At 44.0% G+C, this 27744-nt stretch overlaps 1 protein-coding gene across 5 annotated transcripts in view; it reads left to right on the top strand.

Annotated features, from left to right (window-relative positions):
* The window catches only part of ADCY9 (adenylate cyclase 9), a 189267-nt gene that overhangs the window by 142496 nt on the left and 19027 nt on the right, over positions 1-27744 (top strand). For all 5 annotated transcript variants that reach the window (XR_007472235.1, XM_033428925.2, XM_049699534.1 and 2 more), the window contains 7 exons: positions 1347-1451; positions 2947-3164; positions 7716-7818; positions 10687-10895; positions 14150-14309; positions 20693-20841; positions 25642-25683. Coding sequence is in view for 4 of the 5 variants with exons in the window: in XM_033428925.2 (XP_033284816.2) it covers positions 1347-1451; positions 2947-3164; positions 7716-7818; positions 10687-10895; positions 14150-14309; positions 20693-20841; positions 25642-25683 (986 nt within the window). In the remaining variant the exon portion in view is untranslated. The remainder of the gene's footprint in view (positions 1-1346; positions 1452-2946; positions 3165-7715; positions 7819-10686; positions 10896-14149; positions 14310-20692; positions 20842-25641; positions 25684-27744) is intronic.

The following is a 27744-nucleotide window of genomic DNA, read 5'->3' as shown; positions in this document are numbered from 1 at the left end:
TGAAAGCCTTGCCCTTTCTACTATCCCTGGGGGTACTTTTTTTTTTTAATTGAAGTATAGTTGCTGTACAATATTATATAAGTTACAGAAGTACAATATAGTGATGGTATATTTTTAAAGGTTATGCTCCATTTGTAGTTATTGTAAACGACTGTCTGTATTCCCTGTGTTGTGCTATATGTGACAGTGTTGAGTCTTGCCTTGTCTCTTCTAGGTCAGCTAATTCCCGCAAATGAATAAGAAGGGCTAGGTCCGTAAGCTCGTCCCTCCGATTGTCCTGCTGTATGAGAACAGCTCACCTTCACAGAGAGCTTGAGAACCTTCGCTTAGTGTTTGAGTGTGGGTTGGCAGCTAGTTTGTGTAACAACAGCTTTATTGAGATATAATCCACCCTTTTAGAGTGTATAATTTGGTGGTTTTTAGTATGTTTGAAAGGTTGTACAACCATCACCACGGTCAGAACGTTTTCATCACCCCAAAAAGAAACCCCACACCGGTTAGAGTCACTCCCCATTCCCTTGTGTCCCTCGCCACTGGCAACCACTAATCTCCTTTCTGTCGCTGTGGATTCGCCTTTTGTGGATATTTTATACAGATGGAATCCCACCATATGTGACCTTTTGTGTCTGGCTTCTTTCACTGAATGAGTTTTCAAGGTTCATCCACGTTGTCGTGTTTGTCAGTGCTTCATCCCTTTGGATAGCTGAGTAATATTTCGTTCTGTAGATATACCCCATTTTGTTGATCCATTCATCAGCTGATGGACATCTGAGTTGTTTGTACTAAAAAGTAGAAGCTGTTAGGGCACATTCACATACAGGTCTTTGTGTGGTTTATTTTCCATTATCATGCTGCCGGTTTTTTTTTTTTTTTTGGCTACATCGGGTCTTTGTTGCTGTGCGCGGGCTTTCTCTAAGTGTGGCAAGTGGGTGCTACTCTTCATTGCAGTGCGCGGGCTTCTCATTGCCGTGGCTTCTCTTTGTGGCAGAGCATGGGCTCTAGGCACGCGGGCTTCAGTAGTTGTGGCACGTGGGCTCAGTAGTTGTGGCTCGCAGGCTCAGTAGCTGTGGTGCACAGGCTTAGTTGCTCCATGGCATGTGCAATCTTCATGGACCAGGGCTCGAACCTGTGTCCCCGGCGTCGGCAGGCGGATTCTTAATCACTGCACCACCAGGGAAGCCCCAGCGAGTTCATTTTTAACTCATCCTGAGTGGTTCGGTAAGCCTTCCATTTGGTTGCGCCATTTGTTGTGTGACAGCAAATTGCAACAGCAGCTGACTTGTTTGAATCACGTAGTGAGGTCATGTTGCCTGAGTGAGCTCCTACGGTCTGTGTTTTTCTCGTAGACCTGCCCGTCGTGCAGAATCATGTTTGCTCCCAAATTGGAAGCTGGCGCTGAAGGCGGAGCAGTCCAGAATGGCTGCCAGGAGGAGCCCAAGAAGAGCACCAAGGTAACCTGCTCTGGGCTGTAGTCCCTGTCAGTGCCTCTCCTGGTGCACCCACCTGAGGGGACATCCTGTCTGGTCAGCTTCTCAGTTCCAAGGGCAACTCCTCTTGGGTGACACCATTGCATACCTTCGAGTCCTCTGGGTTTTGAACAGACCGATAAATAGCAGGATGGATGCTGACCTGCATGGGATACCCTGACGGGCAGTGAGACCTGTGGAGCTGGAAGCTGGACTCAGTGGCTGGTGGGATGTGGATGTGGAAGGAGAAGAGGGGAACCCTTAGGGTGAAAGGTGGGGCATGAGGAGGGCTTGGGTTAGGCCAGCAGCAAGGGCAGTGCAAAGAAGTCTCGCCTGGAGACCAGACCCAGGAGCCTCCAAGCAAGCTTCTGAATCAGGCGACTCTCCAGGGAGGCGCAGATCTGTCATCCTCATCCTCGGGTCATTGGCCCATGGACCTGCATGATGCTGGGTCATTCCACGTCGTTTGTGTCCAGTCACCCCTTCTTTTTTTTTAACTGGAGTACAGTTGTTTTACAATGTTGTGTTAGTTTCTCCTGGAGAATGAAGTGAATCAACTGTATGTATACATATATCCCCTCCCTCTTGAGCCCGCCTCCCATCGCCCCATCCCACCCATCTAGGTCATCACAGAGCACCAAGCTGAGCTCCCTGTGCTATACAGGAGGTTCCCACTAGCTATCTGTTTTACACATGGTAGTGTGTATATGTCAATCCTAAAAACCCAAAGCATCCCACCCTCCCCTTCCCCCACTGTGTCCACATGTCTGTTCTCTATGTCTGTGTCTCTATTTTTGTCCTGGAACTAGGTTCATCTGTACCATTTTTCTAGATTCCACATATGTGTATTAATATACGATATTTGTTTTTCTCTTTCTGACTTACTTCACTCTGTATGACAGACTCTAGGTCCATCTACATCTCTACAAATGACCCAATTTCATTCCTTTTTATGGCTGAGTAATATTCCATTGTATATATGTACCACACCTTTTTTATCCATTCATCTGTCAATGGACATTTAGGTTGCTTGGGGTGACTGATTATTAGAGAAATGCAAATCAGTCACCCCCCTTTCTTAAGCCGCAGCCCTTACAGCTCTGGGTTTCCTTTCCCTGGATCCGCCCCTGCACTTCCTTCGAGTCCTCCTGGCTCCTGGAATGCTGGTTCTGTGGTCAGGAAACTCTGCGAGCCTCCCCAACTCCTGCCTCAGCCTTCCCCCTGACCTCCTTACCGGCTCTTCCCATGTCACCACTGTCCTGGGCGCCTGGAGGTGTGTTTGGAGGAGCCAGGGGGAATGGGGAAAAGCAGACCGGCAGAGAGGCAGAGGGCTCAGGTTAGAGCAGAGATCCAAAGGTGCAGGTTGTGGTGTGCAGGGCGCAGTCCAGGGTGCTCCGGTATGGCCGCGTTGTGGGGGATAGTGCTGCTGCATCCCACGCTTCAGCCTCTGTGTCTGCCCCCACTCCCTATCCTGACACAGGCTTCTGGAGGACCCAGTTCCAAAACGCAAAACGGACTGCTAAGCCCTCCCCCGGAGGAGAAGCTCACCAACAGTCAGACCTCCCTGTGCGAGATCTTACAAGAGAAGGGAAGGTGGGCAGGTGTGAGCTTGGACCAGTCAGCCCTCCTTCCTCTGAGGTTCAAGAACATCCGGGAGAAAACGGATGCCCATTTTGTTGACGTTATCAAGGAAGACAGGTAAGATGCAGCCACCTGCCTTAAAGCGAAGATTTGCAGGTAGAAGCTCCCCGTTTTCTGAGTCACCTCACCCCCCACGCATTTGCCTTCTATTGTCAGTGTATTTTGAAATAATTTGAAACTTACAGAAAAGTGGCATGAATAATACAAAAGATTCCCTTTACACCCTTTGCCCGATTTACCAACTTTTTGTGTGTGTGTGTGTGGTACGCGGGCCTCTCACTGTTGTGGCCTCTCCCGTTGCGGAGCACAGGCTCCGGATGCGCAGGCTCAGCGGCCATGGCTCATGGGCCCAGCCGCTCCGCGGCATGTGGGATCTTCCCAGACCGGGGCATGAACCTGTGTCCCCTGCATTGGCAGGTGGACTCTCAACCACTGTGCCACCAGGGAAGCCCCAATTTACCAACTTTTAACATTTTACTCTGCTTGTTTTATTCTCGCTCTCCCTGTGAAATTTATTTATTTATTTTTCTTAACCATTTGACAGTAAGTTAGATACATTGTGCTTTCTACCCCTTAAAACTGTATTTCCTGAAAACAGGGGTGTTCTTGCACGTGATCATAGCTACCTAATTCAGGAAATTTAACACTGATGAGGTGTTTTACCCAGTCTGCGGTTCCTATTCTGGTTTTGTTGTGTGGTCCCACGTGTCCCTCATAGCATGGTAGAGAATCACATGCTGCACCATGCGGTTGTCAGGCCTCTTCATTCTTTAAATCTGAGGCAGTTCCTCAGCCATTCTTGATCTTCCATGACATTGACATTTTTGAAACATGCAGGCCTGGCTCTTTTATAAAATATTCCTGAAGTTGGATTTGTGTGACATCTCCTCATGATTCTGTCCAGGCTGCTTGTGTGTCCAGATCCCATGGAGGTGACGTGTCTTCTCAGGCACCAGATCCAGAGGCCCATGGTGCCCCCTTTGACCTCATCAGGGGTAGTGATGTTGATCAGCTGGGCGAGTGTTGCCAACTTCTCCAGTCTGTACTTATTTTCTCCCTGTGACTAGTCGGCCATCTGTGGGAAGATGCTTTCAGATCATGTAAAGATCCCATTCCTCACCACGCTTCCCTAGACTTAATCTCCATTGATGGTTCTTGTTTGAAACAGTCTTTACTATGTTGGTCAAAATGGCAGTTTTCCTGCTTCAGCGCTGACTCTGCATTTATCATTTGGGGCTTGGCGTTCTGCAGTAAAGAAGAGCTCCTCCCCACTTATTACTTAATCTATCCATCTATAGATTTATAAATCCATATAAATCCTCATGGAGTCCTGTTTTACTTAACATGACATCATTTATCACTGTCCTAATTAGAGTTTGATGCTCTAGTTGTCCCGAATCTGGCCTTTGGGAGCCCGCCTTCAGGCTGGCTCCTGTGTCCTTTCGACACAGCTCCTTCATTTGTTTTGAGTGATTTCTTACTTTCCAGTACAACAGGCTCATTTTATATCTTCCCTGCCCCAGCTCAGGAATCAGCCGTTTCTCCAAAAGCCCTGGCTCCTTTTAGTGAAAAACGGTATTTACATATGTTAGTTATTAATGTTTGATTTAATGTCATTGTAGTCAAAGGCATACACTATGTGACTTCATTCCTTTTACATTTATTGAAACTTGTTCTGTGGTCTCACATGTGGTCTGTTTTGGTAAACATACCATGTGCGTTTGAAAAGAATGCATATTCTGCATTCTCAGGATGTTGTGATCCATAAACCTCAATTAGGCCCACGTGGTTGGCAGTAATGTTCAGATCATCTGTCTCTTTACTGACTTCTTTGTCTCTTGTTCTATCACTTATTGAGATAGGGATGTTAAAATCTCCAGCTGTGGTTGTGGAATTGTCTGTGTCTCTCTGTAGTCCTGACAATTTTTGTTTCAGGTATTTTGAAGCTCTTTTTTAGGTACATACACATTTATGAGTGTTATATATTCCTGGTAAATAATCCTTTTATCATTTTGAAGTGTCCCTCTTCGTGCCCAGTAATACTCTGTCTTGAAGACTGCTTTATCGGATATTAACATAGTCACTCTAGCCTTCTTATTCTTACTGTTTGCATGCTACATCATTTTCCATTTTAAAAAATTATAACCTGGGTCTTTATATTTGAAATACATCTCTTTTGGGTCTTGCTCCTTAAATCATTCTGACAATATCTGCCTTTTTTATTATATTTTAATATATTTATTTGCTTTTTAGCCATACCTCTTTGCATTATTTTTCTTTTAATGGTTGCTCTAGGCAGTCTTATATTTTTATAGTCTTCTTATAGTTAATATTGCATCATTTCACTTTTTTTCTTTTTATAAATTTATGTATTTGTTTATTTTTGGCTGCATTGGGTCTTCGTTGCTGTATGCAGGCTTTCTCTAGTTGTGGTAAGCAGGGGCTACTCTTCATTGTGGTGTGCAGGCTTCTCATTGAGGTGGCTTCTCTTGTTGCGGAGCATGGGTTCTAGGCATGTGGGCTTCAGTAGTTGTGGTGCAAGGGCTCAGTAGTTGTGGCTCGTGGGCTCTAGAGTGCAGGCTCAGTAGTTGTGGTGCAGGGGCTTAGTTGCTATGTGGCATGTGGGATCTTCCCAGACCAGGGCTCAAGCCCGTGTCCCTGAATTGGCAAGCAGTATCTTAACCACTGTGCCACCAGGGAAGTCCCTGTATCATTTCACTTTAAATGTAGAAATCTTACAATTGTTTAGGTACATTACTCTCTTCTCATTCCTTATGTTACAGTTTTCACATGTATTACATCCATATACATTATAAACCCCAACCTCCAATTCCAACCTCTTGGTAATCTCAGGTTGGTCTCTGTTGATTGCTTTTTTGTTGAGGATGGATCATGGTTTCCTGTTTCCTTGTTTGTCTAGTAATTTTGGATTGCATTGTGCACATTATGTACAATGGTTAGAAAACCTGGATTCTGTTACATTCCTTTGAAGAATATCAACTTTTTGTTTGTTTTAGTAGACAGTTAACTCATCTGAACTCAAACACCAAACTCTGTCTCCCCTGAGGTGGGCAGCCACTATTCCTTCAGCCTTAATTAGGCTTGTAGTCTGCCATGAATCTCTGGGGTCAGCCAGAGATTCGAGCAGAGCCTGTATGCAGAATTTGGGGCTCCCCCTTCTCTGGTCCTCTCTCTCTGGAATGTCCAACCTCATTTTCCATTGGTGGGCATGCTAAACTCTATTTTCTGGTTTTCCAGGTCAGTAAAACTGTAGTTTTTCTGAGTTTTAGCCATCTTACATGTGGTGCTGACTAATGACTCTCTTTAGGCAAAAAAAGAAAAAAAAAAAAAAACCACAAGAAATTCAGCCTGTTCCAAGTGTGGCTCTTCTCCATTTTCTTACTGCTTTGGTCAATTGCCAGTGCCTTCCAGGAGTTGTTTTTATATTTTGTTTAGGGTTTATAGTTGTTATCTGAGAGACGATTGATCTAACAGGAGCTAATTTCCATTCCCAGAAGTGGGACCTCCCAATATTAATCTCAAATGGGCAGTGTATTTTATAGTGTGGATCCTGCCACTTGACTGCAAAAATGAAGCCATTACATTTCCTTCTTATAGCTGCTTTGTTGTTTTTCCCTCTGTCCATACTTGCCAAGTGGAGGGGAGGATAGGGGGTCAACATTAGGGGATAGAATTTTCTCTTTTCTAAGTCTGAGAGCCCAGTAAGGTATTGCACACTTAGCACAAAAAGAGAGCCCACTCTGCTTCAGGGAAAGGAGGAACTACAGTGAACCCTACTGTGTGTCAGGCACATGATAGGCTCTTTACAAATTTCATCAGATTTAATTCTAGTAGTTATTATGTGAGGGAGAGAGACATCCCACAGCTGCATTTGCCTTCTGAAATTATGCTAACATTCCCTTAAATTTATAGTAATTTTCTGCAGGATAAAAAGGATATGACTGTTTGCTAGCAGTCCGTAAAAGAATGAAAGAGTCACGTAAAGCAGGCTTGATTTCTCTGCTATTAAAATCATTGAGCATTATCATTTCACATGCAATCTGCATATGTGACAGTAGCACCAAAATTACACTAACTATAAACACAATTTTGTGATAACAACCTGTTAGCAGTGACAGTGGTAATTACTGTCAGTACTCTGAGTGACAGGACAGCCGGTTCTGAATTATGTTTGCAAGGAAGCCTCCAAATCAACATAAGTATGCTCAGTACAGGGATCTGCTGGTCCTTTGGAAGAGAGCATTTTATAGAACAAAAAAGCTGCTGCCTCCTTCTATTCTAATTCTGGACGTTAGGAAGATGTTTTCAAAAGCACGGTTCTGATGATGTGTGTTATGTTAATGGTGAATGGGCATTCTTTTGTGGAGGGGAAACCTAAAATGGGATTATGTCTAGAAGCATGAAGGAGTTTCCAGAGACATGTTCTAAAAGGGGCAGTTGAGCAATGTCTATTGTATGGTGACTTTTAGTACAGCTTTTGTGACATGCTTCACAAATGGCGTTTCAGTAGGTAACTGTGATCTTCTGATAAAATAAATGTAACGATTGTGCTGCACGTTGATTGATTGCATTTATTGTCTCTTCTAGCCTGATGAAAGATTATTTTTTTAAGCCACCCATTAATCAGTTCAGCTTGAACTTCCTGGATCAGGAGCTAGAACAAGCCTACAGGACCAGCTATCAAGAAGAGGTGCGTGGCTCCTTATAATTTTACCAAAGACATGCGTCGTTTTCACTGCAGTTCACGATTAGTCTTGTGCTTTGGAGGCCATTTTTGTTTTCCTGAGTGACAGGAAATTGACGGCTCATATTGATTTCCCACAGTCTGTAAGCCCTAAATTTCACCTGTATGTGAATTTATCTTCACAAGGGAGAAAATCCCAAATATCTCTACAGCAACCCAGGCTTGTCGTCTCCCAGTCCCTCTGCTCTGCAGCTGGTGCATCCCCAGGCGCCCTTGGCCGTGCTCCAGCCCCTGGAGGCCTCGTACGGGGTGAGAGGGGTAAGGGGGGAAACTCCAGCCCCACCTATTCTCTGTTCTCAAGGAGGATTTCTCCCCCTGTTGCCTGTCGGCTTTCTTCCTACTGAAATGGGACAAGAGCTGAGAGGGCTTTCACCTTGCTCGGCTCTCCCGCCTGCTTTGGTGCTGAGCCCTCCTCTACCGCCCCTCCCCTGCCTTAACTCCTGTTGTCCTGTAACTCTCAGCCCAAACATCACTTCCTCTAAGAAACTTTCCCTTACCCCAGACTGGATTTTTTCCTCTGTTATACTGTTTCTCCGCAGCTGCATCCCAGTTTGTAATCTCTTCTTGTGGGACTGTTGAATCATATGCCTCCTCCTGGACTCTCCACTCTGGGAGGCAGGACCCTGTCTCTCATCTCCACTCTACGTGGCATCCAGTCCCCACACCCACAAGTGCTCAGTAGGGCTTGGTGGAAACGATGAATAAATACGAGAACCTAGAGCCTGGTTTGAGTTCCAAGAAGCCAGCTCCCTGCATTTTTCCCAAATCTAACCCAGCTTAGTGTTCCAAGGTCAAAAATGCATACCCTCCCAACCCCAGAGCCAGAAGGATTTCTCATTCGACTCCATTTGTTCATCCAGCAGATCATCCCTCAGTGTCTGTTACATCCAGGCCCTGACCAACCCCGAGAGTCCTAGTGAACCAGACAGGGCAGTTCATGCCTGTGGGGTTGAGTTTCGTCAGCCTCCTGGGTGGTGAATACCGTTAATACCCCAGGCGAGGCTCACTCTTGTGGACTTGGGAGTTGGTTGGTTGGTGCCTTTAAGGCAAAACAGCAACCTTAATCCTCACAGCAACCCTTCAAGGAAGCTTATGATTATCCCCATTTTACCAAAAGAAAGCCGAGGCCAAAAAAAAAAAAAAAAAAAAAGCCAAGGTTTAGAAAGCCGAGGCCAGGAAAGGCCGAGCGGCCGAGATCCCATCGCTAGGATTGGGCACCTGCCTGATTCAGGGCCAGGAGCTCCCACCCACTCCCGGTGCTGAGTACAGAGCCTCCCCAGCAGAGGGCACAGGTCACCAAATGCTCACTGAGCGTCTGCACCGCCGGGTCCTGCTCCTGGGGCTGGGGTGTAGCGTCGACAGACACTCACAGGGAAGCAGTAACCCGGCAGAAATGAGAATCCAGACACAGGGGCCCCATAATGGCCGCAGAGCACACCGACCCCAGGTCGAGGGCCCAGAAGGAGCCCGTGTTAGTGGGAGGACTAGCAATTAACTGAATTAAGGAACGTTCCAGAGAGGGGCCAGCACCTGCAAACCTAACCTTGGAGATAAGACAGAGCCTGGGTGCATCCAGGGAGCTGTGGGCCCTTCTGTCTGGCAGACAGGGTGGAAGGGGCAGGTGGGCAGGGGCCCGATGACAGCTTCCCACACTGTGGACGTTATGCTAAAGGCCAGGGGAGCCATTGAAGGATCCAGAACAGGAGTTGGCACTATCAGACTGTGTTGTATAAAGGTCACGTGGCTGAGTTGTAGGTAATGGGAGTAAATGAGCCCGGAGGCCTGGGGTGCAGGTGGGACGCTATCCCTGAACCACAGGGCCAGCTGGCGAGGATGGGAGCGATGCAGGAACGGTGGGAGGCTCCAAGCCGCCCCCACATTAGGCCCCCGCTGCACCTTGTGATTTCCCATCTAAGCATCCCCAGCACCCATAAGGCGCAGGGTCCCATTTTATCCCTCTTTCCAGTTAAGGAAATGGAGGCACAGGGACAGTAGGTGACATGATCAAGATGCCACAGCCCCTGGCCGGGCTCCTCCTTGGCTGTGTGACCTCTAGTGGCCACCTCACCTCAGCCTCCCAGCCTGTGCCCTGAGATTGGGAGCATTTCCTCCTTGAGGGCTGTGTGAGCATCGATTGAGGTCGTGCCCCCAAAGGGTCCACATGGTGCCTGGAACAAGTCTCTCTCAGACTCTTTGGCGTTGTCGTCATTTTTTCCCTCCTTCCCATGATTTCCTGACATGATGTGCATGTTGCTTTGATACACTGATGACACCACCCATCTCAGACTCCTGTCTGTCCCACCATTAGGCCATGAGCCCCCAAGGGGGTTGTTTCATGCCTGCCCTCGAGCCCTGCACAGCGTCCAGGCCCAGAGCAGGCTCTTGCTGTCACTGTTGCTATTGACCTCCTACTTCTGTATGAAGCCAGCTTTCACACACCCTGAGCCTGGGACCCAGCGTTCAGTGGAAGCTTCTAGCATGTGGCTTTCCTGTTACTGTCTCTACAGACGCAGAGTCACTGACTTTGCCTGTCGATAGCTCGCCTTTCAGGCTCAGGGCGTCACATGCCTGTGAGAACTTAATTGGTTTGTAATCAGTTGCTGTGTGACCTTGGACAAGTTTCTTCACTTCTCTGTGCCTCAGTTTCTTCACTGTTAGGTGGGGTAGGAGACGGCCTGCCTGAAGCACTACTCACCCTGTACCTGGTCCGCAGGAGGCAAGTGCTCAGCAAGCATCTGCTGTTTTTTCCGCCTGGATTATACTTCTCCAGGAGGATACATCCAGCAGCATCTGTTCACACTCCCCCCCAAACAGGTTATAAAGAATTCTCCCGTGAAGACTTTTGCCAGTGCCACCTTCAGCTCCCTCCTGGATGTGTTTCTGTCGACAACAGTGTTTCTGATTCTCTCCATTACCTGCTTCCTGAAGTATGGGGCCGCCTCCATGCCACCCCCGCCGGCCGCCCTGGTGGTCTTCGGAGCAGCCCTGCTTCTGGAGATCCTGTCCCTCGTGGTCTCTGTCAGGTAAAGGCCCACCTGCAGCACTGCCCAGCTGTTAGCCTTTAGCTCCCTCTGCTGGTGGAACAGCCAGCTGTCTCCATAACCCATTTCGGGGACGGTCCTCTTTTCTTCCCTCCCCCAGCCTGCTTCACTGGCTCCTCCCTCACCAACACGGGCCCTCAGCACAGGTGGGCACTCACCTTACCAGTGGGTCACTGTCCTCTGCAGCCCTAATGCCACCAACTAGTCTGCTGATCTCCCAAATCAGATACTTAAAGAGAGAAAGTGGGAAGATAGGGAATAAGAAAGCAAGGCAGAGAAAGAAGAGGTAGGTGTACAGGGTACAGCTGGTAAGGGGCTGCCAGCACATCAGCAGGTGCCTCTCCTGAATGTAAGGGTGAAACCATAAACCTCTAGAGGAAAGCACAGGCCCAAGTCTTCATGAGCTCGGATCAGGCAACGCTTTCTTAGATACGACATGGAAAGCACAAGCAACCAAAGAAAAAATAGTTAAGATGGACTTCATCAAAATTTTAAACTTTCATGTTTCAAAGAACACCATCATCACTTTTCACCCCAAAGTGAAAGAGAACCTACAGGATGGAAGAGAGTATTTGCAAATCATATCTGTGACAGGGGTCTAATATCTAGAATGTTAGCTCAATAATAAAAAGACAGTCAACCCATTTAAAAATGGACAGAGTGTCCGAAGAGACAGCAGAGTCCCTCTGGGAGGCTGGGCCCTCAGGGCTAGCCCAGTTTCAGGCCCCACCCCACTCAGGAAGCTCACAATGTTTCTACTGATACAAACAGGGCCTCCACTCACGCTGGGTCCTTGCACCAGGCCCACCCCCTTCCTCCAGCCCTGTCCTCTCAGCAGGACAGCCCCACACTGGGGATCGGAGAGAAATGCGGTAAAGGGCCCTGACCTTGAGTTTCTACTCCTCCCCAACATCCCAGGACAGGAAACCACAGCTTTGGGTCTGGCCCTGAGACTCCCAAACTCAAGATCCCTCCCTTCGAAATGGATGAGCTGGACACCTGCCCCCTCCCTTCCACACTCCCCCCTTCCCCCCCAACTCCCCACTGAGGCCCGTTCAGCCCTTTGCCAAGGGCTTTCTCTGGCTGCCAGGGGCTCTTCCCTTCCCTCCTCCTCCTCCCAGTGGAGGGAACTCTAAGGCACATCCTCACCATCTCCCCAGATTCGCCACCAGCGTGGAGCTGCATTGCCCACAGCAGGTGACTCCTCCCCAGCACAGCCCTCCCCTGGGCCTGCCTCCCTCCATGTCTCCACAAGCTGCCTGGGACCCACTTCCAAATGAACTGCGCCCTCTGTGGGCCTGCCCTGGGCCTGGGGACACCCGAAGGGACCAAAACAAGGCATCCTCTGGCCCCTAGTCTTTTTTCTTCTTAAAACAAGCTTTATTGTGATATAACTCACAAACAATAAGTTCACTCATAAGTGTACAATTCACAGATTTTTAATAAACTTACAGAATTGTGCAAACATCACCACCATATGATTTTAGAACATTTCTGTCACCCCAAAGAAAAGCCAGTACCTACTTCCAATCACTCCCCTCCCTGCCCTGAGTTTCTGTCCGATGCGGGGCTCACAACTGGTTAAGGCTCTTGATCCCTCTGAGGCAAGCGTTTTCTCCATACCTTTTCTAAAGAACCCTTTACATGATTGTTCCCTGTTCTTCGGACCCAATTTGAAAAAATCTGGGCTAAGCCAGGTTAAGGACTGCAGAGGACTGTGGGCCATGAGGATGCCAGGCCTGGTTGTGCCTGGCGCACCCACATCTCCGCGGGGCCACTTTTCTCCTGCCTGAGCCTCTGGTGTGATGTTGGTGCCCAGGAGAGGGCGGGGCCTGGGGGATTTCCTCTGGCCCCACTGAGGGTGGATATGGGACCCTAGGTCAATAAGGACCTACACTGGTAACTGAAGGTGTGGACGCCTGGGTGGATGCGAGAGGCCCTTGACAGGCTTTTTACCTTTGAAGGCAAGGGAAGTGGGCCTGCCCCACCTGCACCCTCACCGAGGTGTCTTTAGAGGGGACTGTGTGCGTGGTTCTCCCTCCCGAGGCGGACCCCCAGTGTCTTCTCCTCCACCTCCCGCTGCTGTTGACCCAGGGATTCTTCCTGCAGAGAAGCAGTTCTCGGCCCCACACACTCAGCTCCCCATTCTCCATGAAAAACGTTTTATGATGCCACATCCCTACCCTGAAGTATAGCCCACGTATACACACAATTTCAGAAGCAATCAATGAAATGCCATCACTCCAATGTGAAGGAGAAATGGCAAGAAAGCCACTTAAAATAATATACGTGTAGCGCTTCACCTCGAATATGCCAGGGCATCACCACCTGGGCAGCCATGCCAAAGTCGTCAGCTGTTTGCCCTTGTGCACTGATAATATGACAGCTCCCAGTGCGGACTGTTATGAGTGTGCGGGTTTGGTGGTATGAGCCCCAGGAGCCTGTGATGTGGTTTCTGAGATGCTGACGACTCTTGGTGGTGTCCCAAATAAAACTACGGGTAATGTTGTTTGGTTTACCCAGTAGCTGCACTCCTGGAAAATTCAGTGTATGTTACTGCCATACAGAAACCACTTTCTGTTTGTAAACAAAACGCAGTTAGGCTGTAGGCTGAAGTCATCGTCAGCAGGGGGTGTGTAGCAGTCATGTGGGGCTTAGGGCAGAGCCTCGCTGTACATCACAGGACATCACCCATCCCCAGCTCCTGCCTGTTGGTGCCAGTAGCACCTGCAACCATCGAGGCACCAAAAAAGCCCCACAAAATTCCGAACACCACTGATTCACTTTGTTATAAAGCAGAAACTAACACACCATTGTAAAGCAATTATACCCCAATAAAGATGTTAAAAAAAAAGAAAAAAAAAAATTCCGAACACCTCCTGAACCACCCACTTGAGACCTCCCTAGAAGCAGGCAGTAACAGGTGACAGGTGACCTTTTTCAGGACCTGTTAGTATTTGCCTGCCTGGTTCTTACATGCTCCATTTAGACTCACAGAGGCCTATGCTTGTCTTTTACAAGCACGTCTTATCCGAATGCAGCAAGTAACCTTAAAATACGGTATGGTGAGCTGAGTGAGTCCAGTTTACTTGCCATTGATCAAAAATAAAGGAGGCGGGGGTTCTGCCCGCCGCCCACACCAGCGGCCACAGCATAGGCCAGGGTTGGGAGTGGCCCTGGCTTTGGGTCCCCCACCCACAGATACCCCGTTTCTCCTTTCTCCCCCCCGCTCCCAGGATGGTGTTCTTCCTGGAGGATGTGATGGCTTGTACCAAGCGCCTGCTGGAGTGGATAGCCGGCTGGCTCCCGCGCCATTTCATCGGGGCCATCCTGGTGTCCCTCCCCGCCCTCGCAGTCTATTCACATGTCACCTCCGAATTTGAGACAAACATACACGTAAGTAAAGTCTTGGTGATTGTGTGTCGGTGCTCTTATGGACTCCCTGATCACTTTTTAAAAATATAAGCCTGATGGCTTGGGACAGCAATTTAAATATAGGCCCTTAAAGAGGCGCAAACTCTTTGTCAGTCCTTTGAACTTGTCTTTTTAAAAGACTTGCCTGGGACAGAGGAGCGGGCAGGGAGGTCAGCCCAGGGGCTGCTCTGGGGAGATTCCCTGGTGGACCTGTGTCCTCTCCAATCCCTCTTGGTGTCCTCAAGTCCCAAATCGTTTTTTTTTAATTTTTAAAATTTATTTTATTTATTTAATTTTGGCTGTGTTGGTTCTTTGTTGCTGCACGTGGGCTTTCTGTAGTTGTGGCGAGCGGGGGCTACTCTTCGTTGCACTGCGCGGGCTTCTCAATGTGGTGGCTTCTCTTTTTTTTTTCGAATTTCATTTTTTTATACAGCAGGTTCTTATTAGTTATCTATTTTATACATATTAGTGTATACATGTCAATCCCAATCTCCCAATTCATCCCACCACCACCCCCACCACCGCTTTCCCCACTTGGTGTCCATACATTTGTTCTCTACATCTCTGCCTCTATTTATGCTGTGCAAACGGGTTCATCTGTACCATTTTTCTAGATTCCACATATATGCGTTGATATACGATATTTGTTTTTCTCTTTCTGACTTACTTCACTCTGTATGACAGTCTCTAGGTCCATCCACATCTCTGTGAATGACCCAGTTTCGTTCCTTTTTATGGCTAATATTCCATTGTATATAAGTACCACATCTTCTTTATCCATTCATCTGTCAATGGGCATTTAGGTTGCTTCCATGACCTGGCTATTGTAAATAGTGCTGCAATGAATATTGGGGTGCATGTGTCTTTTTGAATTATGGTTTTCTCTAGGTGTATGGCCAGTAGTGGGATTGCTGGGTCATATGGTAATTCTATTTTTAGTTTTTTAAGGAACCTCCATACTGTTCTCCATAGTAGCTGTATCAGTTTGCATTCCCACCAACAGTGCAAGAGAGTTCCCTTTACTCCACACCCTCTCCAGCATTTGTTGTTTGTAGATTTTTTGATGATGCCCATTCTAACTGGTGTGAGGTGATACCTCATTGTAGTTTTGATTTGCATTTCTCTAATAATTAGTGATGTTGAGCAGCTTTTCATGTGCCTCTTGGCCATCTGTATATCTCATTTGGAGAAATGTCTATTTAGGTCTTCTATTAGGTCTTCATTTTTTGATTGGGTTGTTCGTTTTTTTAATATTGAGCTGCATGAGCTGTTTATGTATTTTGGAGATTAATCCTTTCTCCATTGATTGTTTGCAAATATTTTCTCTCATTCTGAGGGTTGTCTTTTTGTCTTGTTTATAGTTTCCTTTGCTATGCAAAAGCTTTTAAGTTTCATTGGGTCCCATTTGTTTATTTTTATTTCCATTACTCTAGGAGATGGGTCAGAAAAAATCTTGCTGTGATTTATGTCAAAGAGTGTACTTCCTATGTTTTCCTCTAAGAGTTTTATAGTGTCTGGCCTTACATTTAGGTCTTTAATCCATTTTGAGTTTATTTTTGTTTATGGTGTTAGGGAGTGTTCTAGTTTCATTCTTTTACAAGTAGCTGTCCAGTTTTCCCAGCACCACTTATTGAAGAGACTGTGTTTTCTCTATTGTATATCCTTGCCTCCTTTGTCATGGATTAGTTGATCATAGGTATGTGGGTTTATCTCTGGGCTTTCTATCCTGTTTCACTGATCTATATATTTCTGTTTTTGTGCCAGTACCATATTGTCTTGATTACCATAGCTTTGTAGTATAGTCTGAAGTCAGGAAGCCTGATTCCTCCAGCTCCGTTTTTTCCCTCAAGATTGCTTTGGCTATTTGGGGTCTTTTGTGTCTCCATACAAACTTTAAGATTTTCTTTGTTCTAGTTCTGTAAAAAATGCCATTGGTAATTTGATAGGGATTGTGCTGAATCTGTAGATTGCCTTGGGTAGTATAGTCATTTTCACAATATTGATTCTTCCAATCCAAGAACATGGTATATCTCTCCATTTGTATCATCTTTGACTTCTTTCATCAGTGTCTTATAGTTTTCTGACTACAGGTCTTTTACCTCCTTAGGTAGGTTTATTCCTAGGTATTTTATTCTTTTTGTTTCAATGGTGAATGGGATTGTTTCCTTAATTTCTTTTTCTGATCTTTCGTTGTTAGTGTATAGGAATGCAAGAGATTTATGTGCATTAATTTTGTATCCTACAACTTTACCAAATTCATTGATTAGCTCTAGTAGTTTTCTGGTGGCATCTTTAGGATTCTCTATGTATAGGATGTCATCTGCAAACAGTGACAGTTTTACTTCTTCTTTTCCAATTTGTATTCCTTTTATTTCTTTTTCTTCTCTGATTGCCGAGGCTAGGATTTCCAAAACTATGTTGAATAATGGTGGCGAGAGTGGACCCTCTTGCCTTGTTCCTGATCTTAGAGGAAATGCTTTCAGTTTTGCACCATTGAGAATGATGTTTGCTGTGGGTTTGTCGTATATGGCCTTTATTATGTTGAGGTAGGTTCCCTCTGTGCCCACCTTCTGGAGAGTTTTTATCATGAATCGGTGTTGAATTTTGTCAAAAGCTTTTTCTGCATCTGTTGAGGTGACCACATAGTTTTTCTTCTTCAGTTTGTTAATATGGTGTATCACGTTGATTGATATGCGTATATTGAAGAATCCTTATATTCCTGGGGTAAATCCCACTTGATCATGGTGTATGATCCTTTTAATATATTGTTGGATTCTGTTTGCTAGTATTTTGTTGAGGATTTTTGAATCTATATTCATCAGTGATAATGGTCTATGATTTTCTTTTATTGTAGTATCTTTGTCTGGTTTTGGTATCTGGGTGATGGTGGTCTCATAGAATGAGTTTGGGAGTGTTCCTTCCTCTGCAATTTTTTGGAAGAGTTTGAGAAGGATGGGTGTTAGCTCTTCTCTAAATGTTTGATAGAATTCACCTGTGAAGGCATCTGGTCCTGGACTTTTGTTTGTTGGAAGATTTTTAATTGCAGTTTCAATTTCATTACTTGTGATTGGTCTGTTCCTATTTTCTGTTTCTTCCTGGTTCAGTCTTGGAAGGTTATACCTTTCTAAGAATTTGTCCATTTCTTCCAGGTTGTCCATTTTATTGGCGTAGAGTTACTTGTAGTAGTCTCTTATGATGCTTTGTATTTCTGCAGTGTCTGTTGTAACTTCTCCTTCTTCATTTCTAATTTTATTGATTTGAGTCCTCTCCCTCTTTTTCCTGATGAGTCTGGCTAAAGGTTTATCAATTTTGTTTATCTTCTCAAAGAATCAGCTTTTAGTTTTATTGATCTTTGCTACTGTTTTCTTTGTTTCTGTTTCATTTATTTCTGCTCTGATCTTTATGATTTCTTTCCTTCTCCTAACTTTGGGTTTTGTTTGTTCTTCTTTCTGTAGTTCCTTTAGGTGTAAGGTTAGATTGTTTATTTGAGGTTTTTCTTCTTTCTTGAGGTAGGACTGTATTGCTATAAACTTCCCTCTTAGAACTGCTTTTGCTGCATTCCGTAGGTTTTGGGTCATCGTGTTTTCGTTGTTATTTGTCTCTAGGTATTTTTTGATTTCCTCTTTGATTTCTTCAGAAATCTCTTGGTTATTTAGTAACGTATTGTTTAGTCTCCATGTGTTTGTATTTTTTTACATTTTTTTCCCTGTAATTTATTTCTAATCTCATAGTGTTGTAGTTGGAAAAGATGCTTGATATGATTTCAATTTTCTTAAATTTACTGAGGCTTGATTTGTGACCCAAGATGTGATCTATCCTGGAGAATGTTCCGTGTGCACTTGAGAAGAAAGTGTAATCTGCTGTTTTTGGATGGAATGTCCTATAAATATCAATTAAATCTATCTGGTCTATTGTGTCATTTAAAGCTTGTGTTTCCTTATTAATTTTCTGTCTGGATGATCTGTCCATTGGTGTAAGTGAGGTGTTAAAGTACCCACTATTATTGTGTTACTGTTGATTTCCTCTTTTATAGCTGTTAGCATTTGCCTTATGTATTGAGGTGCTCCTCTGTTGGGTGCATAAATATTTACAATTGTTATATCTTCTTCTTGGATTGATCCCTTGATCATTATGTAGTGTCCTTCCTTGTCTCTTGTAACATTCTTTATTTTAAAGTCTATTTTATCTGATATGAGTATTGCTACTCCAGCTTTCTTTTGATTTCCACTTGCATGGAATATCTTTTTCCATCCCCTCACTTTCAGTCTGCATGTGTCCCTAGGTCTGAAGTGGGTCTCTAGTAGACAGCATATATATGCATCTTGTTTTTGTATCCATTCAGTGAGCCTGTGTCTTTTGGTTGGAACATTTAATCCATATTCACATTTAAGGTAATTATCAATGTGTATGTTCCTATTACTATTTTCTTAATTGTTTTGGGTTTGTTTTTGTAGGTCCTTTTCTTCTCTTGTGTTTCCCCTTTAGAGAAGTTCCTTTAGCATTTGTTGTAGAGCTGGTTTGGTGGTGCTGAATTATCTTAGCTTTTGCTTGTCTGTAAAGCTTTTGATTTCTCCAGCGAATCTGAATGAGATCCTTGCTGGGTAGAGTAATCTTGGTTGTAGGTTCTTCCCTTTCATCGCTTTAAGTATATCATGCCACTCCCTTCTGGCTTGTAGAGTTTCTGCTGAGAAATCAGCTGTTAACCTAATGGAGTTCCCTTGTATGTTATTTGTCATTTTTCCCTTGTTGATTTTAATAATTTTTCTTTGTTTTTAATTTTTGTCAATTTGCTTACTATGTGTCTCAGTGTGTTTCTCCTTGAGTTTTTCCTGCCTGGGATTCTGCGCTTCCTGGACTTGGTTGGCTATTTCCTTTCCCATGTTAGGGAAGTTTTCGACTATAATCTCTTCAAATATTTTCTCTGGTCCTTTCTCTCTCTCTTCTCCTTCTGGGACCCCTATAATGCGAATGTTGGTGTGTTTAATGTTGTCCCAGAGATCTCTTAGACTGTCTTCATTTCTTTTCATCCTTTTTTCTTTATTCTGTTCCGCAACAGTGAATTCCGCCATTCTGTCTTCCAGGTCACTTATCCGTTCTTCTGCCTCAGTTATTCTGCTATTGATTCCTTCTAGTGTATTTTTTCATTTCAGTTATTGTATTGTTCATCTGTTTGTTTGTTCTTTAATTCTTCTAGGTCTTTGTTAAACATTTCTTGCATCTTCTCGATCTTTGCCTCCATTCCTTTTCTGAGGTCCTGGATCATCCTCACTATCATTATTCTGAATTCTTTTTCTGGAAGGTTGCCTATCTCCACTTCATTTAATTGTTTTTCTGAGGTTTTATCTTGTTCCTTCTGGTACATAGTCCTCTGCCTTTTCATTTTGTCTGTCTGTGAATGTGGTTTTTGTTCAATAGGCTGTGGGATTGTAGTTCTTCTTGTTTCTGCCCAGTGGCTTCTCTTGTTCTCTTGTTGAGCATGGGCTCTAGGCACTCAGGCTTCAGTAGTTGTGGCACACGTGCTCTGTATTGTGGCTTGCGGGCTGTAGAGCGCAGGCTCAGTAGTTGTGGCACATGGGCTTTGTTGCTCTGCAGCATGTGGGATCTTCCTGGACCAGTGCTCGAACCCGTTTCCCCTGCATTGGCAGGCGGATTCTTAACCACTGCGCCACCAGGGAAGTCCCCCAAATCAGTTATTTTCTTACACGTTTTACAAAGAAGCATCTGACCCATGTTTCCAGATGATACAAGGTAATATTCTATTATACATCAACTATACTTTATATATTTTTTTAAAAGTTTAAAAAAAAAAGATAATGTTAGTCTGAAGAACTGGCACAAACAATTGACTGGCACCTGGATCAGCTGCTGTTGATCAGGGAAGGAGCATCCAAGTTAAACCCCATAAAGAGTGAATTCATCCTGCTGTGGAAGATTACATTTTTGGTGCCAGCGAGTATAGCATGAAGTACTGGGTGGGCTGGCTGCATTTAATACTTAAAACCAAATCACATTTCCACTGACACACAGCAGGGTGCCTGGAGGACAGGCTTTGGGAGGTAACTGGTTACATGGTGGAAGTTCTCAACCAGGGCAGTCTACCTTTCCTCTCCTCCAATGTGACGTGTGCAATTTGCACACATCAGGAGAGGAATTTTAGTGCCAGTGAGACTTGTAACCGAAAGCTCTGGTAATTAATCTAATGATTTATGATCTGTCCCTGAAACCACCAGATATTTTGTTAAACAGAAGGACAGGTAAGTGAGCGTGTCGTTTGCTCTCGGGGTGCCCAGTTGGAGGGAAGGCAGGTGAGCCCGTGTGGCAAGGAGGGGGCCTGGGGTCCTCACCAAGCCTGCCCCTCATTGCAGTCCACCGTGTTCACGGGCTCGGCTGTCCTGATCACCGTGGTGCACTACTGTAACTTCTGCCAGCTCAGCTCCTGGATGAGGTCCTCCTTGGCCACAGTCGTCGGGGCCGGGCCCCTGCTGCTGCTCTACGTCTCCCTCTGCCCAGACAGGTACGTGCACTGTGCCCTCCACAGAAGGACCACCTTTCTTCTTCTCCTTCTCACTTTTTCTTTTTGTTTTAATTGAAATATAATTGACATAGAACATATTAGTTTCAGGTGCACTATGTAATGATTTAATATTTGTGTATATTGTGAAATAATCACCACAGTAAGTCTAGTTAACATCTATCACCACACAAATATTTTTTTCTCGTGATGAGAACTTTTAAGAGTTACTCTTGGGGGAATTCCCTGCCGGTCCAGTGGTTAGGACTCTGAGCTTTCACTGCCGAGGGTGCGGCTTCGATCCCTGGTCAGGAAACTAAGATCCCACAAGCCATGCTGCATGGCCAAAAAACAAAACAAAACATGTTACTTTCTCAGCAACTTTCAAATATACAGTACAGTATCATTAACTGTGGTCCCCATGCTGTGCATTACTTCCCCAAGACTTGTTTATTTTATAACTGGAAATTTGTACCTTTTGACCACCTTCACCCATTTCACTCACCTCCCACCCCTGCCTCTGGCAACCACCAGTCTGTTCTCTGTATCTATGAGTTCATGGGGGTTTTTGTTTGTCTTAAGATTCTACATATAACTGAGATCATACGGTATTTGTCTTTCTCTGTCTGACTTATTTCACTTAACATAATGCTTTTAAGGTCTGTCTATGTTGTCACAAATGGCAGGATTTTCCTTCTTTTTTATGGCTGAGTAATACTGCATTGTATATATACCACATCTTCTTTATCCATTCATCCATTGATGGACACTTAGGTTGCTTCCCCTCTTGACTATTGTAAATAGTACTATAATGAACATGGGGTTGCAGATGTCTTTTCAAGTTACTGTTTTTGTTCCCTTCAGATATATTCCTAATAGTGGAACTGCTAGGTCATATGATAGTTCTGTTTTTAGTTTGGGGGGAGCCTACATACTGTTTTCCATAGTGGCTGTACCAATTTACATTCCCACCAATAGTGCACGAGGCTTCTCTTCACATCTTCAACAACGCTTGCTATTTCTTGTCTTTTTTATAATACCTGTTCTAACGGGTGTGAGGTGATGTTTTACTGTGGTTTTGGTTTGCATTTCCCTGATGATTAGGGATGTTGAACAGCTTTTCATGTACCCATTGGCTATCTCTGTCTACTTTGGAAAAATCTCTATTTAGATCCTCTGTCCATTTTTTAACCAGATTGTTGGATTTTGCTATTGAGTTGTGTCTGTCCCTTGCACTTTCTCGTCAGGACTAATGCACTCCACCCGAACAGACATTTCCTGTCACAACATGAAAGAGCTTTCAGCATACATAAAGTCAACAACTTGATGAAATGCCCAAAGAGTAATACACAAACGAAAGAAAAAGAAAATAACTTTAATAACATTATATGTATTGAATATTTGCCTGCAGACATCCTGGGGTGACCATCCCCAGCAGACATCATGCAGCAGTCACACGCTTGAACTCGCAGTTGTCCCTCGGTATCTGCAGGGGATTGGTTCCCAGACCACCCCTTGGATACCAAAATTCAAGAATGCTCAAGTTCCTTCTATAAATGGCATAATATGAATATTTTCATATAATCTACTAATGCCCTCCTGTATACTTTAAATCATCTCAAGGTTACTTATAATACCTAATACAATGTAAGTGCTATGTAAATAGTTGTCAGCATGTGGCAAGTTTAAGTTTTGCTTTTTTTGAACTTTCTGCGATTTTGTTTTTCCCTAATATTTTCAGTCTGAGGTTGGTTGAATCCGCAGATGCACAACCTATGGACGCAGAGGGTCGACTGTACTTATGATGAAGAAGTTTGAATTTAAGAAAGTAGGACCAGAAGCCGTTTCATACAAGACTATCAAGAAAATGAAGTGATAGAGGTATAGGTGACACAAAAATGAAAAGAGGAAGCTGGTCCTAACCTTTTGTAGTAGGGCCAGTGTGCCGAGACAGGTTACAGAGTGTTGAAGTGGAGGAAATGAAGAAGTGTGATGGTCTTGCGAGTGACCTGGCCTTATTCATAAATATCATGTCATAACAGTTCTCCATGTTGTAACAGGAAACGTTAGGGCAATGACGAATCACTGGAAATATATCATTTATCTTGAAATCCTTCCACATATTGAAGAGTGGATTCCATCCCTGGTACTCAGATGGCCTTCAAAGCCCTCTCACGGGGACTTCCTTGGCGGTCCAGTGGTAAAGACTTCGCCTTCCAATGCAGCGGGTGCGGGTTCAATCCCTGGTCGGGGAGCTAAGATCCCACATGCCTCGCAGCCAAAAAAACCAACATAAAACAGAAGCAGTATTGTAACAAATTCAATAAAGACTTTAAAAATGGTCCACAACAACAACAACAAAATCTTTAAAAAAAAAAAAAAGCCCTCTCACAGATGGTGTGGGGAAGAGAAACAGGAGCTTTGTGAAGACCCCTGGGGGCAGGATGTGTTCTTACTGCTGTGCTACAAAGAATTTAAAAATTAAAATATAGAGGATGGCAGTGATAGGTGCTATATTTGAAACATCCTTTGTTAATGAAATCCAGTAAGACCCCTACCTTTCATGTGTTCTACAAATTAAATCACATTTGGTTCTTAGCGTTAAAATGAGTCTGAGGGCTTCCCTGGTGGCGCAGTTGTTGGGAGTCCGCCTGCCGATGCAGGGGACGCGGGTTCGTGCCCCGGTCCGGGAGGATCCCGCGTGCCGCGGAGCGACTGGGCCCGGGAGCCATGGCCGCTGGGCCTGCGCGTCCGGAGCCTGTGCTCCGCAACGGGAGAGGCCACAGCAGTGGGAAGCCCGCATACCGCAAAAAAAAAAAAAAAAAAAATGAGTCTGAAATTACCTGTTGCACATTTGCAACTGGTTTTGTGGCTTTTAACCTTTTCAACTAAATATGTAGTTGGAAATACGATGATACCTTGGATAGCAGAGTGCACACGGTGAGTAATTTATTCAGAAATTTCAGGGGAATGTCTCAAAGCCATTAAGCTTCTGTTTCTGTAACATACTTCTCCTAAATGTTGGACTTTTTTGTAACTGCTTATGTTTTATATTAGCACATATTAAACAATCATTTATTTAAAATTACAGTGGGTTTAGGTTAGGATATTTCAAAATTACATGGGACATTTCCCTATTGTGCTTTGCAGGGCATCTAACATTCCTGGCTCCCCAAACAATCAGAGGGACCCCCAGTGTTTCCAAAATGCCCCCTAGGAATGGTATTACTGTTGCCAAGAACCATTGCTCAAAAGTAGAAAGTGGTCCAAGTTGTCTCAATATCAGACAAAATTGCCATAGTGCATTTTGGGTATTACCAAAGCAGTGGTCAGTAATGGACAGGGTGAGTATCCTTCCTCAGTTTACTTAATGAAATAATAACCACATGAAAGATATTCAAGTTCTCTGCAAATTAAGATCAAAAAGGAAGTAGAAATGTCATTCAGCATTTGAAAGGAAACTTTAATGAATAGTTAAATTACTTTAAGCAAAACAAAGTGTCATTTTTCCTTTCTGAAGGTGCGGCCTTTTGTAATTATGGTCATTATAAAGCTCTTTCCCAAGAGCATGAAATTCAACAGTCTGACTTTTAACCTTTTAGATCCAACACAAATACTCCATCAGCCATTCACAGTGTCATTTAGTCACTGGTGCGGGCCTTTTCCACTTGGATCTAGAGAGCCGTAGCGATAGGAAACCCATCCATCGCCTTTTCACCTAGAAATCAAATAGCAGGTCTTGAGGTAGGGCTGGCGGTTGAATCTCTGCTGGACCCAGTACACCCGCATTCACGCAGAATCTTTTCAGCCTGTCCACCCTGTCACTGCTGAGCCGAGCCCAGCGTAGGGAACATGTGGGGAGGACAAAACATAAACTCAACTCCTGTGAAGCTGGCGGGGGGGACTCTTCCAGCTTTGGGGAGACACAGACACGTGGGTTACAGCAGTGTCACAGTCACGTCTGGACAGGGTAAGAAGAGGACAGTTTGTGTGTAGCTCTTGTTTTTCTTTCCTTTTCTGTGAAGTCATTTAATACCTCCTGTAATCAAAAAAGCCACTCTGAGCCCTCACTGGCCTTTGTTGCCCAGGAGAGCTGCTCACAGGTGCTCTGCAACGTCCCCTTTTCAGGGAGCAAGGCTGGGGGACCTGAAGGACGAAGCATCAGGGCACTTGCCCCGGGTGGAGAGGTTTGGGTGATTTGTGGGCCTGAGTGGACGCTGGGTAACATGACCCCAGAGGAAGCTGTGCAGCATGTGGAGAGAATGGGGCTGGGTGTCTTGGGTACCTTCCCAAGCACCAAGAGAGAGGTCTTTAGTTAGGTGTGGTTTTGATGCCTTAAAATTGGGGTTTGATTGCTTTGGGCATCACCGATAGCAAAGTCCGGCTTCTCCAGTAAGTAATCTGCCAACGCCTCCGGCGGGGCCTTTTGACATTGATCCTTTGTCAGTAGACTTCGCTGTTTGAAAGTGACTGAAGTTTCTAGCCTGTAGGACACGACACCATAGATAAGTCCTTAACAGCAAAATGAAGTCCTTAGAGATTCTTCCTTGATTTCGCTTTTTAGTGGTTGTGCCTACTTTCCACAGCTGATATAAAGGCTTTTACATTGTTGTCTTTACCATTTTGTCATTCTTCATTAACACACAGCATCAAATTATAATAGAAATTTACTATCCTTAACTTTCTACCTTGATCTCCACCTTAAAAATAGGAAAGTTGTTTTTATTTAAACTCTTCTCAGATTGCTTTGTATAATGCCCTTTTTGCTTTTTATAATAATAGTTTTCTGCATTTTAATTTCAGTTCCATAGTAATTTCACACCTGGATGCAGTACAGAATTTCAGGTAAGCTTTTAACATTGTGCCTATATCTGAATAAATGGGTGTAACTGTATTATTACTGCTGGTTATTTCTAAGTTTCCTGAAAAACAGTTGTATCTTGAATTAAAGAAACAACATATGCATTCTTACAAGAGTAAGTGGAAGATATCTATTTGTTAAAATATCAGTTCATACTTATAATATCTTTGGGAAAATGAATAATTGTTAAGACATAGGCAGGGGACTTCCTGGTGGTCCAGCGGTTAAGACGCCATGCTTCCAATGCAGGGGGCCCAGGTTCAATCCCTGGTCAGATCCCGCAACTGAAGATCCTGTACATGGCAACAAAGATCCCGAGTACTGCAACTAATACTCCGCGCAGCCTAATTAATTAATTTTTTTCAAAAAAGACATAGGCAGGTTTCTCCCACTCTCTGAAAGTAGAGCGTTCCTGTGAAAACTTTCCTAAGCCAAAAAGTGAAGAAGCAGTTCCGTTAGGACACAGCTTGCTAACGGAGGCACAGAGTAAGTTGAGGTAAAGCACAGATGCTTACAGACACAGTTCAGAGCTGTGGTGGCTGATGCTGCGATGCTCAGTGTGGTTCCAGGGAAGGAGCTTGGCGGTGCCGCTCCTGCCTCTCAGGATGGCGCTGCCTCTGTAACACTCACTGCGAAACAAATGCTGAACGTTAGTTTTGCTTTTTGCCTTTTTTTCTAAAGGCAAAAATCCCCTTCAGATTTCTTTCATTAGCAAAAACAGGTACTAATGTAGGTCTTTCATCAAAGCAAAGCGGTGAAAAGCGAACTTTCAAAAAGCGAGGGTTTCCTGTGTTAGATTTGGTTTAATTTTATATAAGACATTAGAATGTTACAAAGGAGATCTCACAAATCAAAGAAAATTTATTCCCTAAAATATTTTGAAATAACCGACTAGAAATTTGAAACAAATAAATGTTGGGCCCTTGCTTTACTATAAACATCAAAATTAATTCTAAATAAATTGAAGTCAAAAATTTTTAAATTATATAAAACTATATAAACATCTAGAAAAAATAAAATTAAGCAGTTCTCAAGCTTCTAAGACAGAGATAACTTTCCAATCTTACAAATAATAAATAGAACCACACGCACAAAAAAATAAGACTGACCGAGGGGATGATAAAAGCAGACTGAAAAAAATATTTGTGAGACTGTTATGTAAAGAGCTAATTAAGACCTGTGTAGATAAAAGACCAAAAAAATCACAAAAGAGGAAATGTAGTAGAAGATAAATAGGCTACTACACAAGTCATTGCACTATTAAATAACTACAGAATTCCTTCTGATCTTCAAATCATACCTTCAAAATGTTACCATGTGAATACCCAGTGTAGGCCAGGGTGTGGCACATATATGAATTGATGGTGTTTAATATAGGTTTGTTTAATCTACACAGTAACCTGATATATTAGGTAACTTTGTCCCCATTTTCCAGATAAGAAAGCTGAAGCTCAGAGAAGGAACCTGCCTATGGACACTGGCAGTGTTCAGACCCTGGCCTCCCTCACTACCAGGCCATGCTTTTTCTGCCATGCCTCATTACTTTTCAGAATGGTACAATAGTTTTGGAAAGTAATTTGGCATCTATAAAACATAGTCATAAAAATGTCCATCACCTTTAAACTAATAATTCTGTTTTTGCTTATCTGCTGAGGAAATAATTCAGCATTTGGTAAAGGCTGCATGCCCCAAAATATTGAACATCTGATTGATAATATTGAAAGTTCATCAGCAACTTCAGTTGTCAGTAAAAAAGAAATTAATTAAATTATGATACATATACCCAAATATTACAACTGTTAAAATGCAGCAATGTGGAAAGCATTTATGGTTTTCATTTTTCATTTATTATGTGAAATTACATAGGTCTTATAGCTACAGCTAGGTATTTCATTGTATATAAAAAAAAGTAAGATATGTAATACTTACGATCTAATGATGAGTGATGATTTTTTCTCTGTTTCTACAATTAAAAAATTAAATACCTGTGGACATTTAGATGTTGGGAAGGAGAATTAAAGTGACAATGGAACAAAAACAGAATA

This window comes from Orcinus orca, chromosome 16, assembly GCF_937001465.1.
Source record: "Orcinus orca chromosome 16, mOrcOrc1.1, whole genome shotgun sequence".
Classification (NCBI taxonomy): domain Eukaryota; kingdom Metazoa; phylum Chordata; class Mammalia; order Artiodactyla; family Delphinidae; genus Orcinus; species Orcinus orca.
This window is presented reverse-complemented; position numbering and strand designations above follow the sequence as displayed.